This window comes from Thalassophryne amazonica, chromosome 23, assembly GCF_902500255.1.
Source record: "Thalassophryne amazonica chromosome 23, fThaAma1.1, whole genome shotgun sequence".
Lineage (NCBI taxonomy): Eukaryota > Metazoa > Chordata > Actinopteri > Batrachoidiformes > Batrachoididae > Thalassophryne > Thalassophryne amazonica.
Window position 1 is genome coordinate 15,936,013 of NC_047125.1, and position 25,853 is coordinate 15,961,865.

Consider the following 25,853-nt stretch of genomic DNA (forward strand, 5'->3'; position numbering starts at 1 on the left):
GCATGTTTGAAAAATCATTGACTGTCATAAAACTGCAGATTCACCCATACATTAATGCAGGCCTGTAACAGGGGGCTGACAAATATGATTTTCATTAGACGATGACTCACACGGGGACAATACATGTTTCATGAGTGTGTTGTAAAGTCTTCCTGAGCAATAAAGAGCTCAAACATTGTGTGGGCACATGAGCCAAGCATCATTCATTTTGTCTCATTACTTGTACCTTTTTGTTGTGACCCTGCATACCAGTGAAGTGGATTTTGTAATCAGTCCTGTTTGTGTGTGCGTGTCTGTCTGTGAACTAAATAACTATCAAACAGCTGAACAGATTTTTGCCAAATTTGGTGTGAATATTACTTGGGCAGATGTCCTGAGATGGTTAACATTTGGAGTGGATTGAACAAAGGTGTGGTGCGAGACACATATTTCCTGCTATATCTCCACAACCAATAGGCCTAGAGAGATGATCTAGAACCGATATGATCAGCAAAATACTTCTGATTGAGTGGTGTCATGATGAAGTCACAAGGAAGCCATTCAACAAAGTCATGTTTGTTAAGAGCACACAGGGTTTCCATCAGCCCTCTGATGTCTGATGTCATTATGGTAATGTACCACACGAAAGACGATTTTTACCACTGACTGATTTTAAAGCAATGGGACATTTTGCAGTTGAGCCAAAAATATGTCCAGTCTCAGTCATAAGTATATGATAAATCAGGCACTTAATATTCACAGGTGCTGGAACCGTAAGTGGTAAATGTGCTGCAGTACAAGCAACCACGCATAAAGCAAATAAATTCATAAAAAATAATAAAACCCTGAAAAATAAGAAGCTAAAAGTACTTTCACCTGCATTTTCCAGGGGAAATTGGTTTCAGATCTTTTTGCTGCTAAAATGGACTGAATAATAATAATATATTAATTGTGGTTGTCTGGAAGGTTGACATCAATACCACCATGCAATTCGTGTCTACAGTCTTGATGCAAACTGTGCACTTGACTGCAGTCCAAGTTGTGCATCCTTACTCATATAAATAGCGTCTTTATGAGCCTAACATTTCTGCAGAGTGCTGTATGAAGACGCAGATGTCACTTAAAACTAATCCTGCCCGTCACATCTGCAGGATATAACACAGGAGGGCTAATATGGTCTTCACCACGACCAAATTCTCCATCGTATATCACGTTAATGAGACAGACAGGCACTGGATGGATTTGGGTCTCGATTTGTTCGTATGGATGAGTAAATGAAAGATGGCATAATGGGGAAGAAGAGCCCTTCCAATTTTGTCTTACTTGATCTCTGGTTCGTAATCCTGATAGCTGAGCAACAAGAACCAAAAAGAGCATTAAAATAATAGAAGGAAGACAGACTCAAATCAAAGTATGAAACAAACGAATGGAAATGTGTGCCTTGAAACCTGATGTATGAAATTAGAAACACACCAACGAGGAGGACATCTTATTTAGGTTCCATTAATGGCGTCACACATGGAGGCCAGACGTTCACACAATCTGGGATTTGGTTGTGATTTACAGGTGCTGAGCACAATTATCTTGATGCACAGAAGAATCTAGGTCCCATCATAAATGCTGGCAGACCTTCGCCTTTAAGCCCTTATAAATGGGCCAGGTGTGCAGCCAAATAAATGATTTATGAATTCACCGGGGCAACCATTAAACATAATTTTCCCAGGGCTGTCTTAATAACCTGGTGGGAAAGGTACTTCATCAAGCCAACTGCCCCTGGAATGGACGGAGAAACACAAGATGGGGACCAAAAGAGTGCAAAACCATGTCCCCTGAAGGATGGCAGGTGACAGAGATGCAAGAGGTGATACAAAACGCACCAGAGAAGACAGAGTGGCTTGTCTTTTTTTGGACCAAAATGCTAATTTGCAAGACTTACCTATAAGAAACCGTTGTGTCACAAGACAATTTAAGAGTCATATTGTAAAAAAATGAACAAATAAATAATAATTTTTTTAATTTTTATTTTGTGGTTTGACGTAAAACACCCTTAAGTACAACAATTCTGTGAGTGTGCATGTATAAACTATCCTGATATAAACATTTAAAGCTGTACAGCCTTTCAAATTTCACAAAACAGACAAAATTTAGTTTCCACCAAAATCCAAGCATGACAATGTTGGTTTATTTTTGTAATGTTGCAATATTACAGCTCATTTAATGAAGAGGACATATTTATTTGGCAGGTAATCCCGTAGTATTGTCTTTTCCTTCCAATGCCTTCACGGAGACAGACCGCGCATTCCGATGGCATGCACGCTCACATCTATAAGATGTTTTTAAAATCACTTCCGAGTTGTTGTCTGGTAACAAAAAAAACGTGTTTACTTTTCGTTAACTTTTACAAATTACAAATTTCTCATCCATGAGAAACATATTAGATATATCCACAAATAAGGTGTTTCAGAGCCTTTCGGAGCATTTTCTGCCATCTTGGTTTTGTTTGTTCGAGTGAACAGCCAGATGATGTCACGCTATGCTTCTTTACTCCAATTGGCAATTGTTTTGTTCTTCCCAGCATACTCACAAAGCTTGGAGGAAGCCCCCTCGTGATCTATGATGTCACTACCAAATGTAAGACATGGTGTCTATTTGTTTGAATTTGCCCCCTTCAGGGGTTGAAATTCTAAACGGCTTCTAGGCAGCATTAATTTTGACCATATTGGCAATATAATCTTACGTATCTCTTATTTAAATGCTATGGAATAAAATTATAGTGGTTGTGAAAGAAAATTCTTTTTGAGATAAATCTTAAAAATTCCAAATGCCCTACAGCTTTAAGCCCGAAACAGCCCATTTTAGACTTCTGTAACACATGCAGCAGATCATTTACATTTAAAGGGACAGACACACCAACACATCAGGCCTCAAAAATTCATGTTTTGGACTTTCGGCTCCAAACTATGTTTAAATGACACCTGGTGATGCTGAAAAGGCATATTTAAAAATATCCTTTAAGCAAATTATACTTAAATATTGCAGCTGTACAACTCAACTGTGGTGCAGTGAAGCAGAGACATTCCGTACATCACCAGGGACTGCAGCAAAATCACACTGTGGCATTTTCAGGCTTTCGAAGGACAAAATAAATAACTAGTAAAAAAAAAAAAAAAAGAAAAAAACCCTTGAGAAATGCTTTATCATGCTAAGTGTAGAGTAAAAATGCCAGAATTACTGCCAATTTACTTCCAAATGACTTAATTTGCAGAGGTGTCATTCACCGAGTCACAGATCATTTGTATATGACATTGCAGTTGGTCAATTCTATCTGTTTTAATTTTTCATGAAGTCCTTTTAAAGTCTGCTTCTGAGGAGAAAAAAAGGGAAAAGGCTGTGATCAGCTCGACAGGGTGTTAATTATTTAACTAAAAGAAGACTTCAAATGGCAATCACCTGAAAGTGTTTCAGACATCAATGGTGCACTTTTCTTTTTTTTTTACGTTGCCAGAGATATTTTTTATCCTTGAGATTCGCTTACTTAGCATATTTTATTTGAAGTTCCCACAAGAGAGCCCAATCTATGCAAGATTAAAAGAAAGTGCACCTTTCCCTGTAAGTGGCATACAGTTCATCCCATTTAGCAGCTTTTGTAAGAAATGCAAAAGTCGTATGCTTATTTGCAGGTGTGGCTGTCTTGGTTATGCAAGGCGGGAAGGGGGGGTCACATCAAAAACTACTTCACATCTACTCTACAGCTGCCACTGAGAAACACCGAGTCTTACCAGTGCCATTGTACAATAACACATCCATCATAAAAGCGATAGCTAAAGTGGAGAGGAACAAAAATGGCAGATGAGAAACAAAAATATGTTAAAGACACACAGTGCATTTGTTGTTACCGTTATTCTTGCTGGTGGGGGGGAAAAAAGTCAGGATTTGAAGACTAATCAAAAGAAGACAAACAGTCAGGAGAGATGAAACATTCATGCATGTTAAACGAGGCGGCGTGACGATATATGAACAGAAAAGACATCAAACTACAAAGATGAAGCAGGGGAAAAGGTACAAGTCAATAAACAAAAGTAAACTGACTAACAATTTACAGCACAAATATAATTTGGGTTTTCTGTTAAATATCCACAAAATGCCACAATTCGGTGTCGTTCATGTACAAACAGCCCTGTTACACACAAATTACAACTCGTTTTAGACTTCTGTGACATACGTCATGTTTGACTATAGAAAATCTCGTGCTTGACCTGTGAACAGTTTGTGGTCTGTTTGAAATTCCAACAGTTCTGTATCCCATTGAGGGGACAGCACTCCATGCGAAAACAAGAAAACTACCACAAAGGTGCCTCACAGAAAGTTTGAATTATAAAATAATAATAAAAAAATATTTTAAAAATCATAATTATGAGATTAGTCAAAATGTCTAATTTTTTACTTTATATGTAAAACTTTAAAAGTCAAAAAGAAATTATTTTTTATCTCATTTTCTAATTTTAATTGTTAATATTATTATCATGATTATTGGTAAAATTTATTCATATTGTTATTATTATTATTTGATTCTATGTATATTTTTTAATTTTTTTTCCAGCTTTTTCCTTTTCCTTTGTCATGGATGATAAACTAATGTTTTTTTATGGTCCCTAGGACTTTAAAAGTCAAAAAGAAAATACTTTTTAATCTTGATTTCAAATTATTATTATTATTATTATTATTATTATTAATAATAATAATAATATTTTTTTTTCCAAAATCTCCAGTTTTTTCCCTTCCCTTGCTGTAAACAGACTTCCATGCAAGACAGCTGTGCAACAGACAAGAAGTAACAACCAAGGGGTGCTTTCTGTTTGAAGGAAGAGGGGTGTGGTCAGCAGAAACTCCACAGGGTATTTTGGACTATAAACCTTTACCTCTGTAGCAACACCCATACCCAGGTCCCGAACAGCACCCAGCAAACTAAATAATACTTGGGGATCACCATTGGTGCAATAGCGATAGTTGCAGATTAAAACCTGTCTAATCACTTGGTCTCTGAGGGCCAGGGATGCCTGGAATACACACGGTTCTCCTCATCCATCACCCTTTCCTGACACTGATGTAAATGATCTTCACATGACCTCAGTACCCCAGGGAAGGATACGGTTTCAATCACTGCTATTGGTAAAAGCAATTAAGTATTGCGATAAACACAACCTAGCCATCCATGCAGACAAAGTAGGATCTTGTAGCAAGAAGCTACCTTCCAGTAGGAATGGAACAGTGAGTGCAAATAATTGGGGGAAAAAAGATTCATATCATATATCTTTCACATGTCAAAACAAGTTAAAATGTATGGAACTGAAATATTATATATTTGTGACTGATTGCGCCAACTTGATTATTATGGTCAGTGGTGCACCAAGTTTCACTCAGAACAAGACAAACAAATCTCCGGTGCTGACATATTGCAGTGCTATAAAGAAATGTGATAATCAAATAAATTAAATTTCAATCCATGTTAAAAGCTCAAAACAATTTTTTTCTTCATTCCATTAGATTTTCATGATGAGAAACTGGCAGCAGGAATCAGCCATGACTTTTGATGGATAGGTCAGCTTAAACAATATCTGGTAAACACTCCAAACCTGGGCCAGATTGCTTGACTTGCAGTTGCGTGATGAGTAATGGGCCTTGGCCTAAGAACTGCGTCAGATGAATGAGGGCTGACAAAAGCCACGCAGCTTCAGACCACTTTCCAGAGGCTATCTGAAACATGGCAGACGGTTTCAAAGTCTGTGAGCCTCGGAGTCAGAGGTCAGGTGTTTGGTACATTATGGAAGACCAGTGTGATAGATCACACAACAGTGAGAGCTCTGGCAGTCGATATTTTCTGAACAGCAAACAAAGTAATGCATCCAAGAGGTACAAGAGGGGTCTCGTACATGGACAAGGAGGTGGAAAATGGTAACAACGCCCACAGTCGCTCTCAAGTTATTAAACTGGAAGGGCAAATCTTGGAATGTATAACACAGGTTCATCAAGAGGATGATCGTGGGCAAGTTGTCACCAATAAGCTGGTGTTTTGTGACCCTAGTATCGATCCCAAAAAATGGCATATGTGCCTTTCTATGGTCCAACTTTGATATTGCTCAATGAAGCAGTTATTAAGTAAATGTAAGTCTCTTTGGCTTCTCCCTTGTTTCACTCAGGGTTGCCACAGCAGTTCCGCAGTGGGTCGCTATGTTGATTTGGCACAGATTTTACACTGGATGCCTTTCCTGACGCTACTCCACATAACATTTCAATTTTTAAATTTATTATCATTTCTATCGCGCCAAATCACAACAGAGTAGCCTCAAGGCGCTTCACACAAGTAAGGTCTAACCTTACTAACCCCCAGAGCAGCAGTGGTAAGGAAAACCTCCCTCTGAGGAAGAAACCTCAAGCAGACCAGACTCAAAGGGGTGACCCTCTGCTTGGGCCATGCTACAGACACAAATTACAGAACAATTCACCAAACAAATATACAGGAAATGCTGTTGGTGCACAGGACAGGAGGGTCTCCAGCAGAACTACCACACCTATCTCTGGATGGAGCTGCACCTTAGACAGAGAGAAAAACAGAATCAGGCATCAGAAAGACAAGAAATACAGTATAATTTGTCAGCACTAAACAACAAGAAAAACAGGAAATACTAAGGTGATCGCTGGCCACTAGCCCTAAGCTTCACTAAAAGACCCAGAATTTAGGTAAAGTTGAGGCCGCGGCACGCTCCGTTTCCTAATAAAATGAATTAAAAGAGTAAGATAACATGAAGAATGATCAGTGGCGGCCTTGAATCGGGAATCTAAATTTGTTATTTGGTGTTTGTGTGTGACAAACTAAGTGAAACAGCATATGCGCATCAAACCTCACATTTTATCCAACAATCAAAGGCTACAATCTCCCTTTAGCACATGGAACGTGGACAATACCCATCAAATTGTGTGATCTGGTTCGATTTCTTGCAGTGTTGTCTCCAGCTTAATCTCTCTGCTGATGTTACTGAGCAAAGCATCAACCTTCTATTCCTAGTGTTTCAATGTGCAACTTCCCTGTGATGGAGCTGTATCATGTTTCCAGCACTTTAATCATGTTGTGAAGAGGTTTTCCACAATCGTTGGGGTAAATCAGTCCAACTCGGGGAATGCAGCCCTGCAGGCTCACTCTTCCACAGCTTACAGTCTTATTTTTATTCAATTCACCTTCCTCAGTTTACTTTTTGAACCCAAACTGGTTAAGACGTATGTTTCCAGTGGGTGTTTGTTTACAATTGTTATTTTGCTCCGAGCAGAAACCGCAGAGGAGAAACAGCTCGCTGCACATCAAGTAGGAATGATCTCAAAGTCTGCAGGAGGTTCTTCATGAAGGATTCACTGAGACAAAATGCTCCACCTGATTACAGATTTTTGAATTTTAAGATTCGGCTTTTGATTGCTAAACTGACAATTTCAATTAAACCAAAGTGCGTTTACTTTTAACACGCTACTTTCCATATGTCAGGATTGCAATCTTAACAGGTTCCCTTAAAAGAACCTCCTCCCCCAAATGGGCAAACCAATTAAACAGAGGCTACGTGTGGTTCCTGATCATCTTTATGCACATAGATACATCTAAAAGGAATCGGACGCTTAGATTTCACAAAGTCTGCTGTCTCTATGGCTGCTCTGGACAGCCGTCTGTGGAAGTGGCATCTAACAAATGCACACGCAGTGTTACTGTTTCACTGTCGGTGGTGTGAAAGAGCACAATTGAATATGGTCATTTATCTAACATTAATTATCACTGCTGCTAGCCTGCTCTCATTTATCCAATCTCTTTTCAACGGCTAACCTTTACGACTGTGTCAACACTTCCCGTAACCAATCCGCAAATGTCAAGCCATTTCCCTTTTTTGGTTCCTGTGTTGCAAGCCGTCGACGCACATTTTACACAGCAAAGCCGAACAAGGCCAAAGCACAGACAAAGGGAATATAGTGAATAGCAGAAAGAAAAGACGAAAGACGTGCAACTGAAGGACGCCTCTCCGCAGTTGCTACAGAAGTCTTGCATTTCCATTCAAGTATTATTAACACTGCAAAGAAGGAATTAGCCTCATTATGACGTTGAGGCAAAACAAACAGGTGCGGACAAGGCCCCTATCAGTTAGACGAACAGCAAACAACAGGAACCGCTGCTTCATGTCGAACCAAAGCCGAGTTCCGCGAGTCATCGAAATATCACACCGTTTGTGCCGTCGACATAGGTTCTTTGGAGCCAAACCATCTCATGCCGCCGTTGCGCTGACCATGATGGAAAAACACAATGACATGTCAGGGCAAGACGAGGCAAGGTATGTCACTGCAGCTTTTTTAAGGTGCATGTCACTGCAGTGAGAAAAGCAGAGACAGTTTCTGTTGTGTAGAACCCAGAGAAAAGAAAGAAAGGGGGATAAAAAGAAACCTGGCCTTAAAGCTGACTAATGCATCTTGAGTGGTTTTAAAAAAGCAAGGGAGACAGCATAAACATAGCAAAGGCTGTTATCCATCATGGCAAACAGGCTGCGAAACAACTTTACACCATCTGTGGAATGACACCAAGTAGCCGGAGCCTGTGTCAAAAACAATGACCCAAATGCTGCGTCATTTTAAGGCAACTGAAAAGTCTCTTCTTTCACGAGCAAGCTACTGAACTTTAACTTGAACTGAACCCTCTTTTCAAGTCCAATCTGTTGCATTTAAACACACCACATTGGTGAAATGTAATCCATACATAGACTTCAAGGCAAATTCAAATAGCACAAGGAGTTTATTACTATCGAACAACACTTCTGTTCTGTTTCTGTACTCAGAGTTCAGTGCAATTTGACTTTGAAGTAATTACCGGCTTTATATGATCAGCCATACATACTCAAATATGCCATTCATGCAGTGCAATACGAAGTGCCAACACAAGAGTTAGTTCTACTTTTTTTATATATATAAAGAATGCCAATATTACCTGGTAACCTATAATTTGCATTCATTATTTTCTCATAATCCACCCGAAGAAGCCAATTTTTAACCAAGCTACTGTACTGGCTGGACTATTAGTCATGCTGTCACATTTTTTTTTTAAATATGGTGTAACTGCTTCATGCAACAAGAAGAAAACTTAATGTAACTGGTGCATTGTTTACTTATATAGCAAAATCTGCATTTGCAAGCAGAAGCTAATGAGCAAATTAATCTTATTGTCCCAGTCGCAAATCCCAATTAAAGTTCTTGTCTTTGAAAACTCTTTTGTCAAACATTTTCACTGTCTTACCAGCATGGCCTAGCTGTCCTGCTTGTTGTTGTTCTTGTTGTCTCACACAGTCCAAACAAGTAGCAAGTTGTATGAAAGTTATATACCCATTTTATTCCACAGAGTGGTCTTTCAGTTTGAGAACATGATTTCTGAAATTCACCCATTCTGTAAGACACAGAACCTTTCATTCAGATCTTCTTCTTGTTCTTGTTATACAGCAGTTGGCAACCATCTTAACTATGCATTACTGCCACCTTGTGAATCCCATCTTGACACATGTGGCCTTAAAGGATAATGCAGTATTTTTCATGTAAGTTGCCTTGAAACGAAATTCACAGGACCTCTCAAACAAAAAACAGTACTTGGTAAGCACCACTGTCGTCACTGGGTTAAAGTCAATTGCTCCCCAAACAATACATTCCTTCCTCACTTGAAAGTCCTACTTTTCTCATCCTTCTTCCACTCACATAACAAAAATTATGCAATACTTGTTTCTATGCACTTTGCATGATTGCAATGTTGTTGTCACAGGTAGCAATTGCTGATGATGAAGTAATTTGTGAGCCCTAGAGACGGCAAACATGATAACATGCTGTTGCTGTTAGTTTTGTCCACCATTCTTACAGTTTCTTTTGTCTGCTGTTACAAAAACCTTTCAAGGATATTCACTGTGTCCATCAGCTTGCTTTTTAATACATATCTTTTAAATATTTCCAAAATGCTGCGATGAATCCTGCCCTTGTTGGGAGCTCACTGTGATACAAATTGTGATGCCTGGAACATGCAACTTGCAGTTATTTATGGTATGTCTGTATGCAGGATATGAAATATAGTTTTGAAACATTTTGGACATTTCAGAGAGCTGAATTTTCTAAAACAATTATATACAACCCCTGGCAATAATTATGGAATCACCGGCCTCGGAGGATGTCCATTCAGTTGTTTAATTTTGTAGAAAAAAAGCAGATCACAGACATGACACAAAACTGAAGTCATTTCAAATGGCAACTTTCTGGCTTTAAGAAACACTATAAGAAATCAGGGGAAAAAATTGTGGCAGTCAGTAACTGTAACGTTTTTAGACCAAGCAGAAGGAAAAAAAATATGGACTCATTCAATTCTGAGGAATAAATTATGGAAACACCCTGTAAATTTTCATCCCCAAAACTAACACCTGCATCAAATCAGATCTGCTCGTTAGTCTGCATCTAAAAAGGAGTGATCAAACCTTGGAGAGCTGTTGCACCAAGTGGACTGACATGAATCATGAATCTCCAACACAAGAGATGTCAATTGAAACAAAGGAGAGGATTATCAAACTCTTAAAAGAGGGTAAATCATCACGTAATGTTGCAAAAGATGTTGGTTGTTCACAGTCAGCTGTGTCTAAACTCTGGACCAAATACAAACAACATGGGAAGGTTGTTAAAGGCAAACATACTGGTAGACCAAGGAAGACATCAAAGCATCAAGACAGAAAACTTAAAGCAATATGTCTCAAAAATGCACAACAAAACAAATGAGGAACGAATGGGAGGAAACTGGAGTCAACGTCTGTGACCGAACTGTAAGAAACCGCCTAAAGGAAATGGGATTTACATACAGAAAAGTTAAACGAAAGCCATCATTAACACCTAAAAAGAAAAAAACAAGGTTACAATGGGCTAAGGAAAAGCAATCGTGGACTGTGGATGACTGGATGAAAGTCATATTCAGTGATGAATCTCGAATCTGCATTGGGCAAGGTGATGATGCTGGAACTTATGTTTGATGCCATTCCAATGAGATTTATAAAGATGACTGCCTGAAGAGAACATGTAAATTTCCACAGTCATTGATGATATGGGGCTGCATGTCAGGTAAAGGCACTGGGGAGATGGCTGTCATTACATCATCAATAAATGCACAAGTTTACATTGATATTTTGGACACTTTTCTTATCCCATCAATTGAAAGGATGTTTGGGGATGATGAAATCATTTTTCAAGATGATAATGCATCTTGCCATAGAGCAAAAACTGTGAAAACATTCCTTGCAAAAAGACACATAGGGTCAATGTCATGGCCTGCAAATAGTCCGGATCTTAATCCAATTGAAAATCTTTGGTGGAAGTTGAAGAAAATGGTCCATGACAAGGCTCCAACATGCAAAGCTGATCTGGCAACAGCAATCAGAGAAAGTTGGAGCCAGATTGATGAAGAGTATTGTTTGTCACTCATTACGTCCATGCCTAAGAGACTGCAAGCTGTTATAAAAGCCAGAGGTGGTGCAACAAAATACTAGTGATGTGTTGGAGCGTTCTTTTGTTTTTCATGATTCCATAATTTATTCCTCAGAATTGAGTGATTCCATATTTTTTTCCTCTGCTTGGTCTAAAAAAGTAACCGTTACTGACTGCCACAATTTTTTTTCCTGATTTCTTATAGTGTTTCTTAAAGCCAGAAAGTTGCCATTTGAAATTACTTCAGTTTTGTGTCATGTCTGTGATCTGCTTTTTTTCTACAAAATTAAACAACTGAATGAACATCCTCCGAGGCCGGTGATTCCATAATTTTTGCCAGGGGTACATAAACCCTCTGTCCACATGTGTCAGGTTCAGTTGAGGTTGGGTTCCCCATTAGAAAAAAAAAGTGCAAAATGGCAAATTCCCTGGATAAGCTGCTGCAAAAGTACACAATCATAACCAGACACAATCTGGACTATCGGGATTAGCGGGACAATCTTATCAAAATTTTTTGCAGAATTTGCTTTTCAAAACTTTAATGCTGATAGAAGTCATCGGGAGCCATTGGCAAGCTTAATCCAGCCTTCTGCAATGTACCTGGAACCCTGCTGCAAGATGACGGTATTAGACTTGTACCAAACCCTGATGCAGATCTGTACCTCATCTGTTATCCGAAAGCACACCACGGCAGTGCGATGCGCAGATGGTGAATTTTCCCATCCCAGGAATAGGTGTCACCAGTGGCAAGGGCACTTCAGCTCCACCCCTTTTGCAGCTTTGGATTTCATTTGCTTCCCAATTTATATGTGGAACCTCACTGGAAACTAATGGGAACATGTGGACACTAGGCATACAAGTATGTAGAATTTGATCCACCTTTAGACAAATTGTGTCCCATCCTTTTCGGATGCTCTTCAGAATATAATTGTGATGCAAGAGTAACCACATCTGACCAACATTCCCAGAACCCTGTGCTGGGAGTTAGCAATTTCCAATAATTTCAACCAGATTACGAAGTACTGACACGTGTTAGGCAAGGAAAAGTGGCTCACATACTGAATAGAAGCTAAAACAGGCAGGTTTTGTTAAAATGTAGAAAATACGCCAAAAGTTGACTCAGAAAAGAATACATTTCAGGTGCTTGAGTGCACTCTTCAGACACCCTCTTAACCTACATCAACACGTCACAAGAAACGCTATTTCTGGATTACTTTAATGCATATCTGTCCACCTCAATGCTCTTACTTGATGTTGTCCAGGCAACCGGAGTCTGGTTTCAAGATGGCCGTGTGATGGAACATCTTGTAGAGAGCGATGCCCAGGAAAATCACGTTGAGCTGCGGGAGACAAAGAGCAAGATTTTGTTCACATTTTTTACCGTTTCTTTTTTAAATAGGTGCAGGGGTTTCTAGCACAAAGTTGTAATGCGGTGGCAGGACTTGGTTCACCACTTTGCCAAACACTTTGCCACGCATAATGCTGTGAAACGTCCTCAGTGGGACGCTGGACTAAAGAGGGAATGCGAGACAAGACAGCCGCGCACTTGCATGAGGGAGGCTTTCCGTCTGACTTATTCACACTTGTCTCATCACATTCACACTTAGAGAGCCCGTCACAGGAAATAACTGTCACGGCTGCTGCATTTCTTTTCTTTTTTAGTTTGTACATCTTGGGGGGGTGAATCTGTGATACAAGTTGAGGTGTTTGAGAGAGGTAAAATATTTGAAGCAAACATGGGTTTTTGCAAAAGCAATGGTCCAATGTCCCCAAGAAATAACAAATAATATAGTGTTGCATGGTACATTTGTTTGGAAAGGCATTTCTTGAAAACGGACAGGTGAGGGAAACCACCAAGACACCAACGACAAGTGTAACGCAGTTATAGGCTTCTTACAATTTACAATTTATAATCTACATTTTTTATAAATGTAACTTAAATTCTTTCAAACATTTTTCTAAGGTTTAATTTTTTTGTAAACATTTTAGTTGTTGAAATTGTTGTTATTGTTATTAATATAACTAGTCGTCGTAGTAGTAATAGTATGAAAGTATGTAGTATATTTAAACTGCGAAGTGGGCAGTTCAGCTAAACCCCCAAACCTGTCCCTGTCCACGGGACAGTTTTATTGCTTTGCAATCGACCCACACTATCTCTGTGATCGACCGGTCGATCATGATCGACATATTAGGCACCCCTGAATATACTGCATAAACATACAAAAATAATAGTAACACACAGTGACTTGGAGAAGTAACTTTAATCTGAATACTGATTTGGAAATACTAACACGTTAGATTACCCATTACTGAAAAAAGTGGTCACATTAGAATAATGCATCACTGCACTTGACAAACACTATCCTCAATGCACTCTGTTTGTAATTCAACATGCAGGTCTATTTGCAAGTACTATGGTGTAGTTACACACACAAACCATTAGTAAATCAGGCCTGGGAGGTTAGATTTCAGTGGGGAAAAACAGACACAAAGGAACTCAAAACTCAAAAAAAAAAGTTAAGAATCTCTTAAATCATTGTGTCAAAAACAAACAACAAAAAAAGCCAAGGAGAAAATAATTTTTACCAGCTGGAAACAACAACAAAAGAACGCATTTCACCAGATTCTCTCTGCAGAGTTTTCATGCTGTTTGTGAGTCAGTCATCACAAAAGAGAAAATAAGTCAAATTCTGTCACGGCATGAGGGTCGTTTCACAATGATTTGTCAAAAATGACACCAATTAGAAAGCTCTCAGCCCCTGCTGTTCACACTTAGCTAATACAAGTTCAGTGTCAACAGTTTAGCCTTTTTAAACTGCACAAAAATGGCTTTTTTTCACCCGAAGCCCATGGTGCATTCCCACAGGCTCAGCTGCTTCTAAGCTCGCCGCCTTCTATCCAACAGATATTTCTGTTTGCAAATTACAGCAAGAAAGCGGCGAGTGATGAGACACATAGAGATGCATTGTGGATGATTACTTTAAACTGGAGCATGAAAGTGCATTATTCATGTTTGGATTTAGAAACCGCGTTGTAGCCGGCCAGTAATATTATGGATTTACAGTTGCCAGGAATTACACATTTTTACTTTCTTTGCGGCAAATAATCCTGTGGGAGGAACACAGCCAAAGCAATATTGTCATACTTGTTGACGCAAGGGATATATTTTTATTACTTTTTTTTTTTTTTTTTGGAGGTTTATCAGCAGCACATCTCTTCGCAGCTTAAAGACAGTACAACACCACCAATTTGGCACCACATCTGATGCCTCTGAAGTGACTGAATCAATAAATTAGCTGTTTTATTCAAAAACTAGGACTGTCCTAGATGAGGTAGACAGAAAGAGTGCAGTGGCATGCCTCCTCTTTGCATAATAACCATGGCTCTGCACCCAAAGCTGTTTCTGAGCCTGCAAGGAGAAGATAGAAAAAAAAGTACTAAGAGAGTACGAGGTGGAATGGGAACAAAATCAATCATAATCGCAGGGCGGATTAGTCCAACACTACATACTGAGCAGAGTTCGTTTCCTTTCTCTACCTCTCTATCGCCGATTCCCCCCCACCCGAATACTCCCAGCAAGTGACTGCAGCAGGGTGACAAACTGCAATATATTCCGTGTGCCCCTCATTCGTTTTTCTGGACAGCTCCATGCCCGGCGGTGGAGTATAAGCTCAACAGGGTTGGGGTGGAGGGGTGCAGGAGTTTGAAACAGGATCTCGGCGGACCATTTAAGTGCCGACCCGCAGGCTAAGTAGGGTTAATGAGCAGTGTGTGTGTGTGTGGGGGGGCAACGGGACGGCGGGACATACGCTTACCATAATTATCAAGGTTGCTGGTCCTATGAAACTCCAGATGAAGTAGGTGTCCAAGCGAAGCCAGCAACTGCAATGAAAGAAAAACTGGTTGATGAATCAGCAGAGAAAATGGAGCAGAAATACTGGAGGCTGTAGCTTTATTCTCCTGCTCAGATAAATAAATATATATATATATATATATATATATATATATATATACACACACACACACACACACACACACACACACACACACACACACACACCACACACACACACACACACACACACACACACACACACACACACACACACACACACACACACACACACACACACAGGATGTTTCTGTACATTGCTCCATTCATCTTTCCATCAATCCTGACTCCCAGTTCCTGCCACTAAGAAACATCCTTACAGCATGATGCTGCCACCACCATGCTTCACTGTAGGGATGGTATTGGTTAACCTCCAAACATGACGCCTGTCATTCACACCAAAGGGTTCAATCTCTGTCTCTTCAGACCAGAGAATTTTGTTTCTCATGGTCTTAGAGTCCTTCAAGTACCTTTTGGCAAATTCCAGGTAGGCTGCCATGTGTCTTTTACTAAGGAGTGGCTTCCGTCTGGCCACTCTACCATACAGGCCTGATTGCTGAGATGGTTGTCCTTCTGGAAGGTTCTCCTCTCTCCACAGAGAAATGCTGGAGCTCTGACAAAGTGACTATCGTGTTCTTGGTCACCTTTTCCCCATGACATTTGAATTTAATATTGAAAAGCCCATTTGATGTACATTTTGCAGTACATCTCAATCAAAAGTGCCTCAATCACTTGCATTTGTGACGAGGTATAATCAAACTCTAAGTTTGATCTGCATCTGATCCGTATTGCAGATTTAGCAGATATTTGAGTTTAACATTGAAAAGCCCTTTTGATCTATATTTTGTATTATATTTTCGTCTATGAAAAGCCACTTCTAACAGGACTTTAACCTTGAAAAGTAAAAATTTTGTGGAATTTTGTGGCACAGTGCTCTAGTGTCACATGGTCATTATGAGGTGTGTGTAGAATTTTGAGGAAAAAATGAATTTCATCCATTTTGGAATAAGGCTGTAACATAAAAAAAATGTGGAAAAGGTGCAGTGCTGTGAATACTTTCTGGATGCATACTTCAACAAATCTATACCACAGTCCGCCAAGGTCTAAATGAATGGCCATTCTTGTGCATTTTCATGACTGTGTCATGGTTTGATGCTCATGACAAATTTTCTTCTCATTCCAAAGGAGAAAGACTGTTAAAGTGCCTCAGTCACTCTCATTTGTGACAATGAGGTGCGAACTAGTACTCTCAATGAATAGACTAAAGGTGCCCTGATACTTGCACAACTTTGATCCACGCACTTGCATGCACTCTGCTGTGCAGGAGAGTAAACTCATCTCAAACGCGTTGTAAACTGTGCGCGGCTTTGTGCATGTGTGTGTGCAAGTCGTGCAAGTGTCAGGGCACCTTAAGGCCTGGGCTATATATCAGTGATATGCTTGCATTGTTCTTTGTCAACAACGTATTTATTGTACATTTCCAACAAGGTCAAACCAGATCCTTTCTGGTTCAAGTCACTATTTTTAAACAGTTTAGTGCATTTAAAACAAAACTGATGCAGAACTTCAACAGTCTTTCCCCTTTGGAATGAGAAGAAAATTGGTCCTGAGCATCAAACCACAACACAGTCACAAAAATGTGCAACAATGGCCATGCATTTATTATACCTTGGCGGACTGTGGTATAGATCTGCTGAAATATAACAATAAGAAAAACAAGGAAAGAGATGGATTGTGCTCAGTCGTCTTCTACTTTGATCCTTCTGAGGTTTGAAGGCATTGCATGGATATGCTGCATGCCAAAATTGCTTGCTAAGGAGTTGGCAAAGGCACACTACATAAGAACTCGATATAATAAACAAGCTTTAAACAAACTGAAAGTGTATGAAGGCTTGATAAAGGATTTATTAAATATTGGTGCTGGACAGGGCAATGTGGGGACTTTTTATGAACTGCTTAATGGAGTGCTTGGATGGCTACTGGCAAATTAACAGATTGGGCACTTAATGTGGCCAAGAAACTCAACTACACAAAGCGTATGCCAGCCACCCTCTATCCATGGTACACTGGCAGTGTTGCATGTCTTTATGTCACAGTTTGTTTTGGTTTCCAAATGGTACCATTTTATTAATATCCCTCCTATCCATGCAAATGCTTCTTTCATTGGTGGTGTCACAAGAGTGGGTTGGTGATGAAATGCTTCAACTGCAACTTGGTATAAATCCAGGCTTCATTTGCAGATATGCACTTTAAATCCATGAATATCAAGCAGATTTGGCCCTTGAACCAAATTTTGCTTGGTGGGAATACACCGTCAAACACACACGAATACCTACTGTGAGATGACTCTGCCCCTTGCTGTCACGCACTTTTAGCTCAATTCAACACTACAAGATGGTGCTACAGACTATATACCAAACAGAGTTTGAACTTTTGATACATACATTTATGCACAAAAGCAACAATCCACACATTTAGTAACATGATATGTTGTACCAGTGTCTTCGTACTGTACAACAGTATTGGTAGCACAGTGGAACAGCGGTCAGCAGTCTTGCCTCACAGCAAGAAGGTCCTGGGATCCATTCCACAATTGCCAAGTGACTATCTGTTTTGAGTTTGTATATTGTCCCTGTGTCTACGTGGGTTTCCAGTTTCCTCCCAACTTTAAAACATGCACATTTGGTACAAATGCTCCTTGCACTACATAGACCAAAGTACTAGTGCCTATAGACCTGGTGTTGGTCCTCAGGTGGCAGATTGGGGTGTCCACTGCTCCAATCACTGCTAGTGATTGGCTCTTGTCCAATTAAAATGACGGTGAATTAAATGCAAAGGACAATATTGACACATCAGATTATGAATAATACAAGCTCTTCGTGAAGAAGTACTGTATTTTACATAGGTTTCGGGGGTAGAAGTTCTTCAGGTTACACTGGGGAGAAGATGCACATCTCATGGGCAACATCTTTTTGACAGCTCAAAGCAGGTCAACTTCATGCAAAGAAAACAATCTGCTAATTGGGGTTGGCATATAACACAACACATGCTTGTTGAACCACTTTTTGGTAGTTTGGTCTAAGATTAGAAAATCATATTAGTACCTGGTGACATTTTCTGCAGGATAAACAGCACAGGAGGTATTCCCTAAGAGCTAACTTGGCCTTTCGTGGTTTATAATCGAGAAAACTGCCACTGCAGATGATAATTTACAGAAGATTCAGTTAGCTCTCAATTGAATCCTGAATGTGTCACTCCATAGGAATAGGATTGACCTTGACCCTGACAGATGTGACCACTCAGTCCTTAAGCACTAAGCAAAGTCTCTTACATGTTCACTGCAATGACTGTAGAACAGCTACAACTGTGTCAATTATAAAATAATTTGCTCTAATGACCTCATAGTTCATATCAAAGAAAAAAAATTACACAAAGTCAATTGTTGTGTGGCGAATGAAAGCCAGTTCATAAAAGGAGCAACAGTGCTGACAGATGGTGAGAGTGCTCCTTGCAAATGATCAAAAAAGAAAAAAAAACATGATTCATGAATCGTCGTTGAATTATTAATCTTTTAATCTCCGCCGCTGCACCAGATAGACGCCTCCATTTTTGGCCACTGGAAAATTACAGTGACTGCTGTGCTGTCACTCAAGCTGACATAGGGGGGAAATGGAAGTGGTAGAATTAGCTGTAATTCAATGACATTTTAAGGTGAATTGATGTCTATGGGGCCACTTTAGAGGAACTCAAAACCAGGCTTGGAGACAGTGACTATGGTAACAAGCAGTGGAGGGGAGGAAACAAAAGCAATAAAGCAAAATGCTCCAAAATGCAATTTCCCTGAACATGGATGCATCTGCCGTTGAATGAAACATTGCAAAAACCGACGTGTTAGCAAAGCAACGAGACATGCAATGATCCATGCTATGACAAATGTGACATTGGTCCCATTTGCGGAGAGAAAAACAACACCAGACATCTCTAGCATTCATGAGTTGAACAACATTTTACATTCTGACTCCAAAGACAACCCTCTGAAAGGAAAGACGATTGATTAAAGTAACGATGGATGACTTTTTGCTATTATCGGGGACTGATACGCGTCCCTTCTCATGGATATCAATGGAAAGGAAAAAAATGCATATGGACACATAAAAGATGTGAACAAACAAAAGATTAACAACATGCAGAACAGTCTGGCAGATCATCAAAGCACACGCTCTGCACATTGCCGTTAAAAATTATGCTGAAGGCTCCATTGTTCATTTTTCCCTTTTTCTTCAGATCATCGAGAGATTTAAATGCATGGTGGGCGATGAAAGCTAGAGGCGATCACATTTCTTTTTCTACCTCCCAATCACCAACTGTTTTTTCTGTTTTGCTTTGGCTGCATGCCTTCCTGATGCGCTACAGTCGCACCGGTTCCTTTAATAGCCACGCTGAATAGACCAGCCTAAAATAAATAAATAAAACACATAAACCATGATTGTGTCCCTATCAGTGCGGTGCCAACAGCTTCTGCTGAGTATTCCTGCATTGGCGCCAAAAATCTACAGAGAGCTGACACAGGCTGTCCTTTGAGTCAAGGCGACTTAATCTGCAAACATGTCTCAGTAAAGGAGACAGTCGTTCCGTCGACGTGATAGGAAGATGATGACCAGTGCACAGTGAGTGAAGCAAATGTGGCTATCTGGGCCGAGGAACATCACGAGCGGCTCCTCCATTCCGTTCTGAACCTGAGGCATTGCTCTCTCTAGGACCTTTAACACTCACGTCGGTCGGCAGGTAACACAGATTAATAATCTCGAACATTTATTCAACATGCTAAGTGGTAACTAGATTACGTTAAGAAAATACAATTCCTTTCTTTCCACTTCACAGGCAAACTCATGGATTGCTTTCATCAAACTGGATGAAATCCAAACGAGAAGAATCCTGATTCTTCAGGAGGTTGGGTGAATGAAAAGTAGGCCCTAATGTTCACTTGAGATAGAGACAGTATGTTGTCGTCAGTCTATCCAAGGAGTCAGAATTCAGTGGACCTTTTTCATAGTTTTTCTAATGTCATCTTGCCATCAACAGAATAGCAAACATAACTGAGATAACCATTTCTAACCACATCTTCTGGTTTCTCCGCCACATAGAATGTATTATCCATGCAGTTTGTTCTGGGTCAACCCCATAGCCAACTTCAGAGGGAACCACCCAAGGATCGTTCAAAGACGTCCAAACCACCTCAACATGCTCCTTCCACGAAACCACCAATCTCGATTATTTCAGCGAGGGGATGTAATTTTTTAAATTCACAGCTCAACCTTTTCAACGCAATGCGAGTAGACGATCGGGTAGACAGGAAGACAGATGGACACAGAGACAGACAGATACTGGACTGTTTACACTACCTAAGTGTCACAGCATTTACTGAGAAATTAGGGGATAAATTTCACGAACTTGTGAGGATCACATTAAATTTCAGCCTTCGGGTATGGTCAAACTGTCAATTTTGTCTGCCATATTTCAGAGCACATTTCAATTCATTTCGGTGTAATTCACCAGCACACATGCAGAAACTCCTCCAGACCTGGGAGGAGAACTGAGGACCACGATCCGAGACAATGTCTGATGGAATCCCATGCAGACGCACGACGTGGTGGACCAGGAGGTCTGCAGTCTCCTGGGCCGTCGGGAGCTTCGGGAGGGCCACGAAGTGGGCCGCCTTGGAGAACCGGTCCACTATCGTTAAGATGGTGGTGTTGCCCTGGGACGGCGGGAGGCCCATGACAAAGTCCAGGCCAATATGAGACCAGGGGTGACGAGGCACGGGCAGAGGCTGGAGGAGGCCTTGGGCCTTGTGGTGGTCGGCTTTGCCCCTGGCACAGGTGGTACAGGCCTGGACATACTCCCGGACGTCGGCTTCCATAGACGCCCACCAGAAGCACTGCCAGACCACTGCCACAGTCCTTCACACCCCTGGATGACAGGAGAGCTTGGAACCGTGACAGAAGTCAAGGACCACAGCCCTGGCCTCTGGTGGGACGTACAACTTGTCCTTCGGACCTGTCCCCGGGTCCGGGCTCCGTGTCAGGGCCTCCCGGACGGTCTTCTCCACGTCCCAGGTAAGGGTGGCCACGACAGTGGACTCGGGGATGATGGTGTCAGGGGGGTCTGACGGCTCGGTCTTGACCTCCTCTTCATGCACCCGGGACAGGGTGTCAGACCGTTGGTTCTTTGTCCCGGGGCGGTAGGTGATCCGGAAGTCAAAATGCCCGAAGAACAGCGACCAGCGGGCTTGCCTGGGGTTCAGACACTTCGCGGTCCGGATGTACTCCAGGTTCCGATGGTCCGTGAAAACCGTAAATGGTACCGATGCTCCCTCCAACAGGTGTCTCCACTCCTCAAGAGCCTCCTTCACCGCAAGAAGTTCCCGATTGCCGACGTCATAGTTCCGTTCAGCTGGGGTCATCCTGCGGGAAAAGTAGGCACATGGATGGAGAACCTTGTCGGACTCCCCGCTCTGGGACAGCACGGCTCCTATCCCTGAGTCAGAGGCATCCACTTCAACAACAAACTGGCGCTTGGGATCGGGCTGCACCAGAACCGGTGCAGTCGAGAACCGGCGTTTCAATTCCCTAAACGCGGTTTCGCACCGATCCAACCAGGTGAAGGGGACTTTTGTGGAGGTCAGTGCTAACTACCTGACTGTAACCCTTGATGAACCTCCGGTAGAAATTTGCAAAACCGAGGAACTGTTGTAGTTTCCTACGGTTCGTTGGTTGGGGCCAATCTCTCACCGCCGCAACCTTGGCCGGATCAGGGGCGACGGAGTTGGAGGAGATTATGAACCCCAGGAAAGACAAAGAAGTGCGGTGGAACTCACACTTCTCGCCCTTCACAAACAGCTGGTTCTCCAACAACCGCTGTAGGACCTGACGTACATGCTTGACATGGGTCTCAGGATCCGGAGAAAAGATGAGTATATCGTCTAGATATACGAAGACAAACCGATGCAGGAAGTCCCGCAAGACATCATTAACCAATGCTTGGAACGTCGCGGGCGCATTGGTGAGGCCGAACGGCATGACCAGGTACTCAAAGTGACCTAACGGGGTGTTAAATGCCGTCTTCCACTCGTCTCCCTCCCAGATCCGAACCAGGTGATAAGCATTCCTAAGATCCAATTTCGTGAAAATTTGGGCTCCATGCAGGGGCGTGAACACTGAATCCAACAGAGGTAACAGGTATCGGTTGCGAACCGTGATCTCGTTCAGCCCTCTGTAATCAATGCATGGATGGAGTCCGCCGTCCTTCTTGCCCACAAAAAAGAAACCAGCACCCATCGGGGAAGTGGAGTTCCGGATCAACCTGGCAGCTAACGAGTCCCGGATGTAGGTCTCCATTGATTCGCGTTCCGGACGTGAGAGGTTGTACAGCCTGCTGGACGGGTACTCAGCGCCCGGTATCAAATCAATGGCACAATCGTACGGACGGTGCGGGGGCAGCGTGAGTGCCAGATCCTTGCTGAAGACGTCAGCAAGGTCATGGTACTCAGCTGGCACCGCCGCCAGATTGGGGGGGACTAAAACCTCCTCCTTAGCTGTCACACCGGGTGGAACCGAGGATCCTAAACACTCCCGGTGGCAGGTTTCGTTCCACTGAACCACAGCCCCAGACGGCCAATCAATCCGGGGATTGTGTTTTAACACCCATGGAAAACCCAAAATCACTCGGGAGGTAGAAGGTGTTACATAAAACACAATCTCCTCCCTGTGATTCCCAGACACCACCAATGTCACTGGCTGTGTCTAGTGTGTGATTAGTGGAAGAAGGGTGCCATCTAGCGCCCGCACCGACAATGGTGACGGTAAGGCCACTAGAGGGAGCCCAACCTCCTTTGCCCATCTGCTATCCAGCAGATTCCCCTCCTACCCCGTGTCCACCAGTGCTGGGACGTGAAGGGTTAGATCCCCACTCAGGATTGTGACTGGGATTCGTGCAGATTGTCGGGGTTTCCCCACGTGGGTGTTGTGACCCACCCTTAGCCCAGTCTCTAAGGACGAGTGCTGCTGTTTTGACCGTTTGGGGCATTCTCTATGTGTGTGCTCGGTAGAGCTGCCGAGAAAACACTCTCCACGGATCAGCCTCCTTTGTCTCTGGTCTGATCGCTTTTTGGTCCTGCTCGTTTCCATAGCAACATCAGCAGGGGGAGCTGTCATCACGTGGAGAGCCCTGGCAGCGGAGCGTAGGGAAGTCGGCTCCCTTTCGGACCCGGGAGGAAGAGGGACGGCTTGTGCCTGACCACGCCCTTCGTCTCGCTCCCGTCGGTGTTCTGTTAATCGGTTGTCTAACCGTATAACCAAGTGGATAAGCCCATCTAAATCCCGTGGCTCGTCCTTCGCCACCAGGTGCTCCTTAAGGACCAGAGACAGTCTGTTTACAAAGGCGGCGCGGAGCGCAACAGCATGCCAGCCGGCTCGCACTGCCGCGATGCGGAAGTTGACTGCATACTTCGCTGCGCTCCGACGCCCCTGTCGTATCGACAGCAGCACACTTGAAGTGGTCTCGCCTCTATGAGGGTGGTCCAACACCTGTCGGAACTCCCTCACAAACTCAGTATAAACCGTTAGGAGCTGTGAATTCTGCTCCCAGAGCGCCGTAGCCCAGGCGCGTGCCTCTCCTCGAAGCAAATTGATCACATAAGCCACCCGGCTAGCGTCTGATGCATACATGACGGGACGCTGGGAAAAGACGAGCGAGCACTGCATCAAGAAGTCCGCGCACGTCTCCACACAGCCTCCGTACAGCTCCGGAGGGCTTATGTAAGCTTCAGGGGAAGGTGGGGGGGTTCGTTGAACGACCAGTGGAATGTCTGTTTCTGGCACACGGTCAGCAGGAGGAGGTGCTGCAGCAGCGCCCTGAGCGTGCGCTTCCACCTGGGCGGTGAGAGCCTCCATCCTACAATTGAGAACACTGCTCTGCTCGGTAACTAAGTCCAACCGAGCGGTAAAGGTGGTTAAGATGTGCTGCAGCTCACCCAACACGTCTCCTGCTGGCGCCTGTGCACCTCGCTCTTCCATTGGCTGTTCAAGCGATGGTTGATGCCCCTCGGGTTCCATGACGCTGGCCGAGAAATCCTGTTGTGAAAGTGTCGTGACACGGACCCACAACAGGGGGCATTAATGAACAGACAATGGATAAGCCAAAAGTAACAATTTAATGTTGTGAATTGCACAACGACGTACAGACAATAACAATATGGTGACTGTCAATCATACACCAGGTGATGTGTGGGCAGGCTCGACGATAGAAGACGCCTGGTGAGAGAAGAGCCGGATCCCACACAGCTTCCACTGCCAACGGAGCTGAAGAACACCGGAGCCACCAAGCCCTGCGCCCCAGGTGGCCGCTGTCTTCAGCAGTCAGACCCGGTACTGCTGGCAGAGAACAGAGACAGTCCTGATGAGTGTGAGGTCGCACACTCAGTAATCCCACAGTCTGTACACAATTAGGAGGGAGAACCTCCACCTCCAGCAACAATTTCACCCGTGCAGCTCCTGTTGGTCTCTTTCCTGGATGGAGTGAGAGGCGAAGAACGTCGTCCTCTCACTGTCTGCCAATCCAGCCTCCGACAGAGTCCACAGGAACACGGCTGCACACAGAACAATGTCTTGGACAACAATAATCACAGCAGAGAAGATTACCTGAATGGTAGCTGATTTCTCGGTGAGGAGGTGGAGTCGCAGTCCGGCCTTTATGGAGATGGTGATGAGTTGGCTGAGTGACAGCTGGTGCTGATGAAGAGTGACAGCTGTCACTCCCAGTGGCTCCGGCGCCCTCTCGTGCTTGAAGCCCGCACTCCAAGCAGGGCGCCATCTGGTGGTGGTGGGCCAGCAGTACCTCCTCTTCAGCGGCCCACAAAACATTTTGAATAAAAATCCATATATCAGTCACACTGGAGTATAAATCACACCCTTTTTTTCAGTTTGGATTTTTGTGCATTGTTTAAGTATTATTGGCCTTTAATTGTTATTATTGAATTTTTTTCTTGTTTCGTGCTTTGACACCTGTGAAAGTCATATAAATTGTTCCTGTAATTATTATTATAAATAACAAACTTGCAATTTTTTGATACGTAAGCCGCACCTGAGTATAAGTTACAGGGCCTCCCAAACAAATAAAAAATAAATAACTAAATGTGACATTTTTATATATATATATATATATATATATATATATATATATATATCGTAACTTGGGGCAACCAGTCAATACTTGGATACTTCGACCTTCCATGATAAAACTGCTAAGGCCCCAAAATCAATTTGGAGTGAGACCATGTGCACTCCCACATCTCCTTTTATTCACCATGTGTCACGCCTAATCCTTCAATGGCTGCGTGTAATTGTTCCAACGGTGGCAGGCTTTAATTATTCACATGATGCCAAGGCTCACTCTGTGGCTGCTATCA

At 42.5% G+C, this 25,853-nt stretch overlaps 1 protein-coding gene across 15 annotated transcripts in view; it reads right to left on the reverse strand.

Annotated features, from left to right (window-relative positions):
• The window catches only part of LOC117505291 (adhesion G protein-coupled receptor L3-like), a 397,273-nt gene that overhangs the window by 32,724 nt on the left and 338,696 nt on the right, over window positions 1-25,853 (reverse strand). For all 15 annotated transcript variants that reach the window (XM_034164911.1, XM_034164909.1, XM_034164919.1 and 12 more), the window contains 2 exons: window positions 15,312-15,378; window positions 12,745-12,836 (listed from right to left, as the gene is read on the reverse strand). In XM_034164911.1, the coding sequence (XP_034020802.1) occupies window positions 12,745-12,836; window positions 15,312-15,378 (159 nt within the window). The remainder of the gene's footprint in view (window positions 1-12,744; window positions 12,837-15,311; window positions 15,379-25,853) is intronic.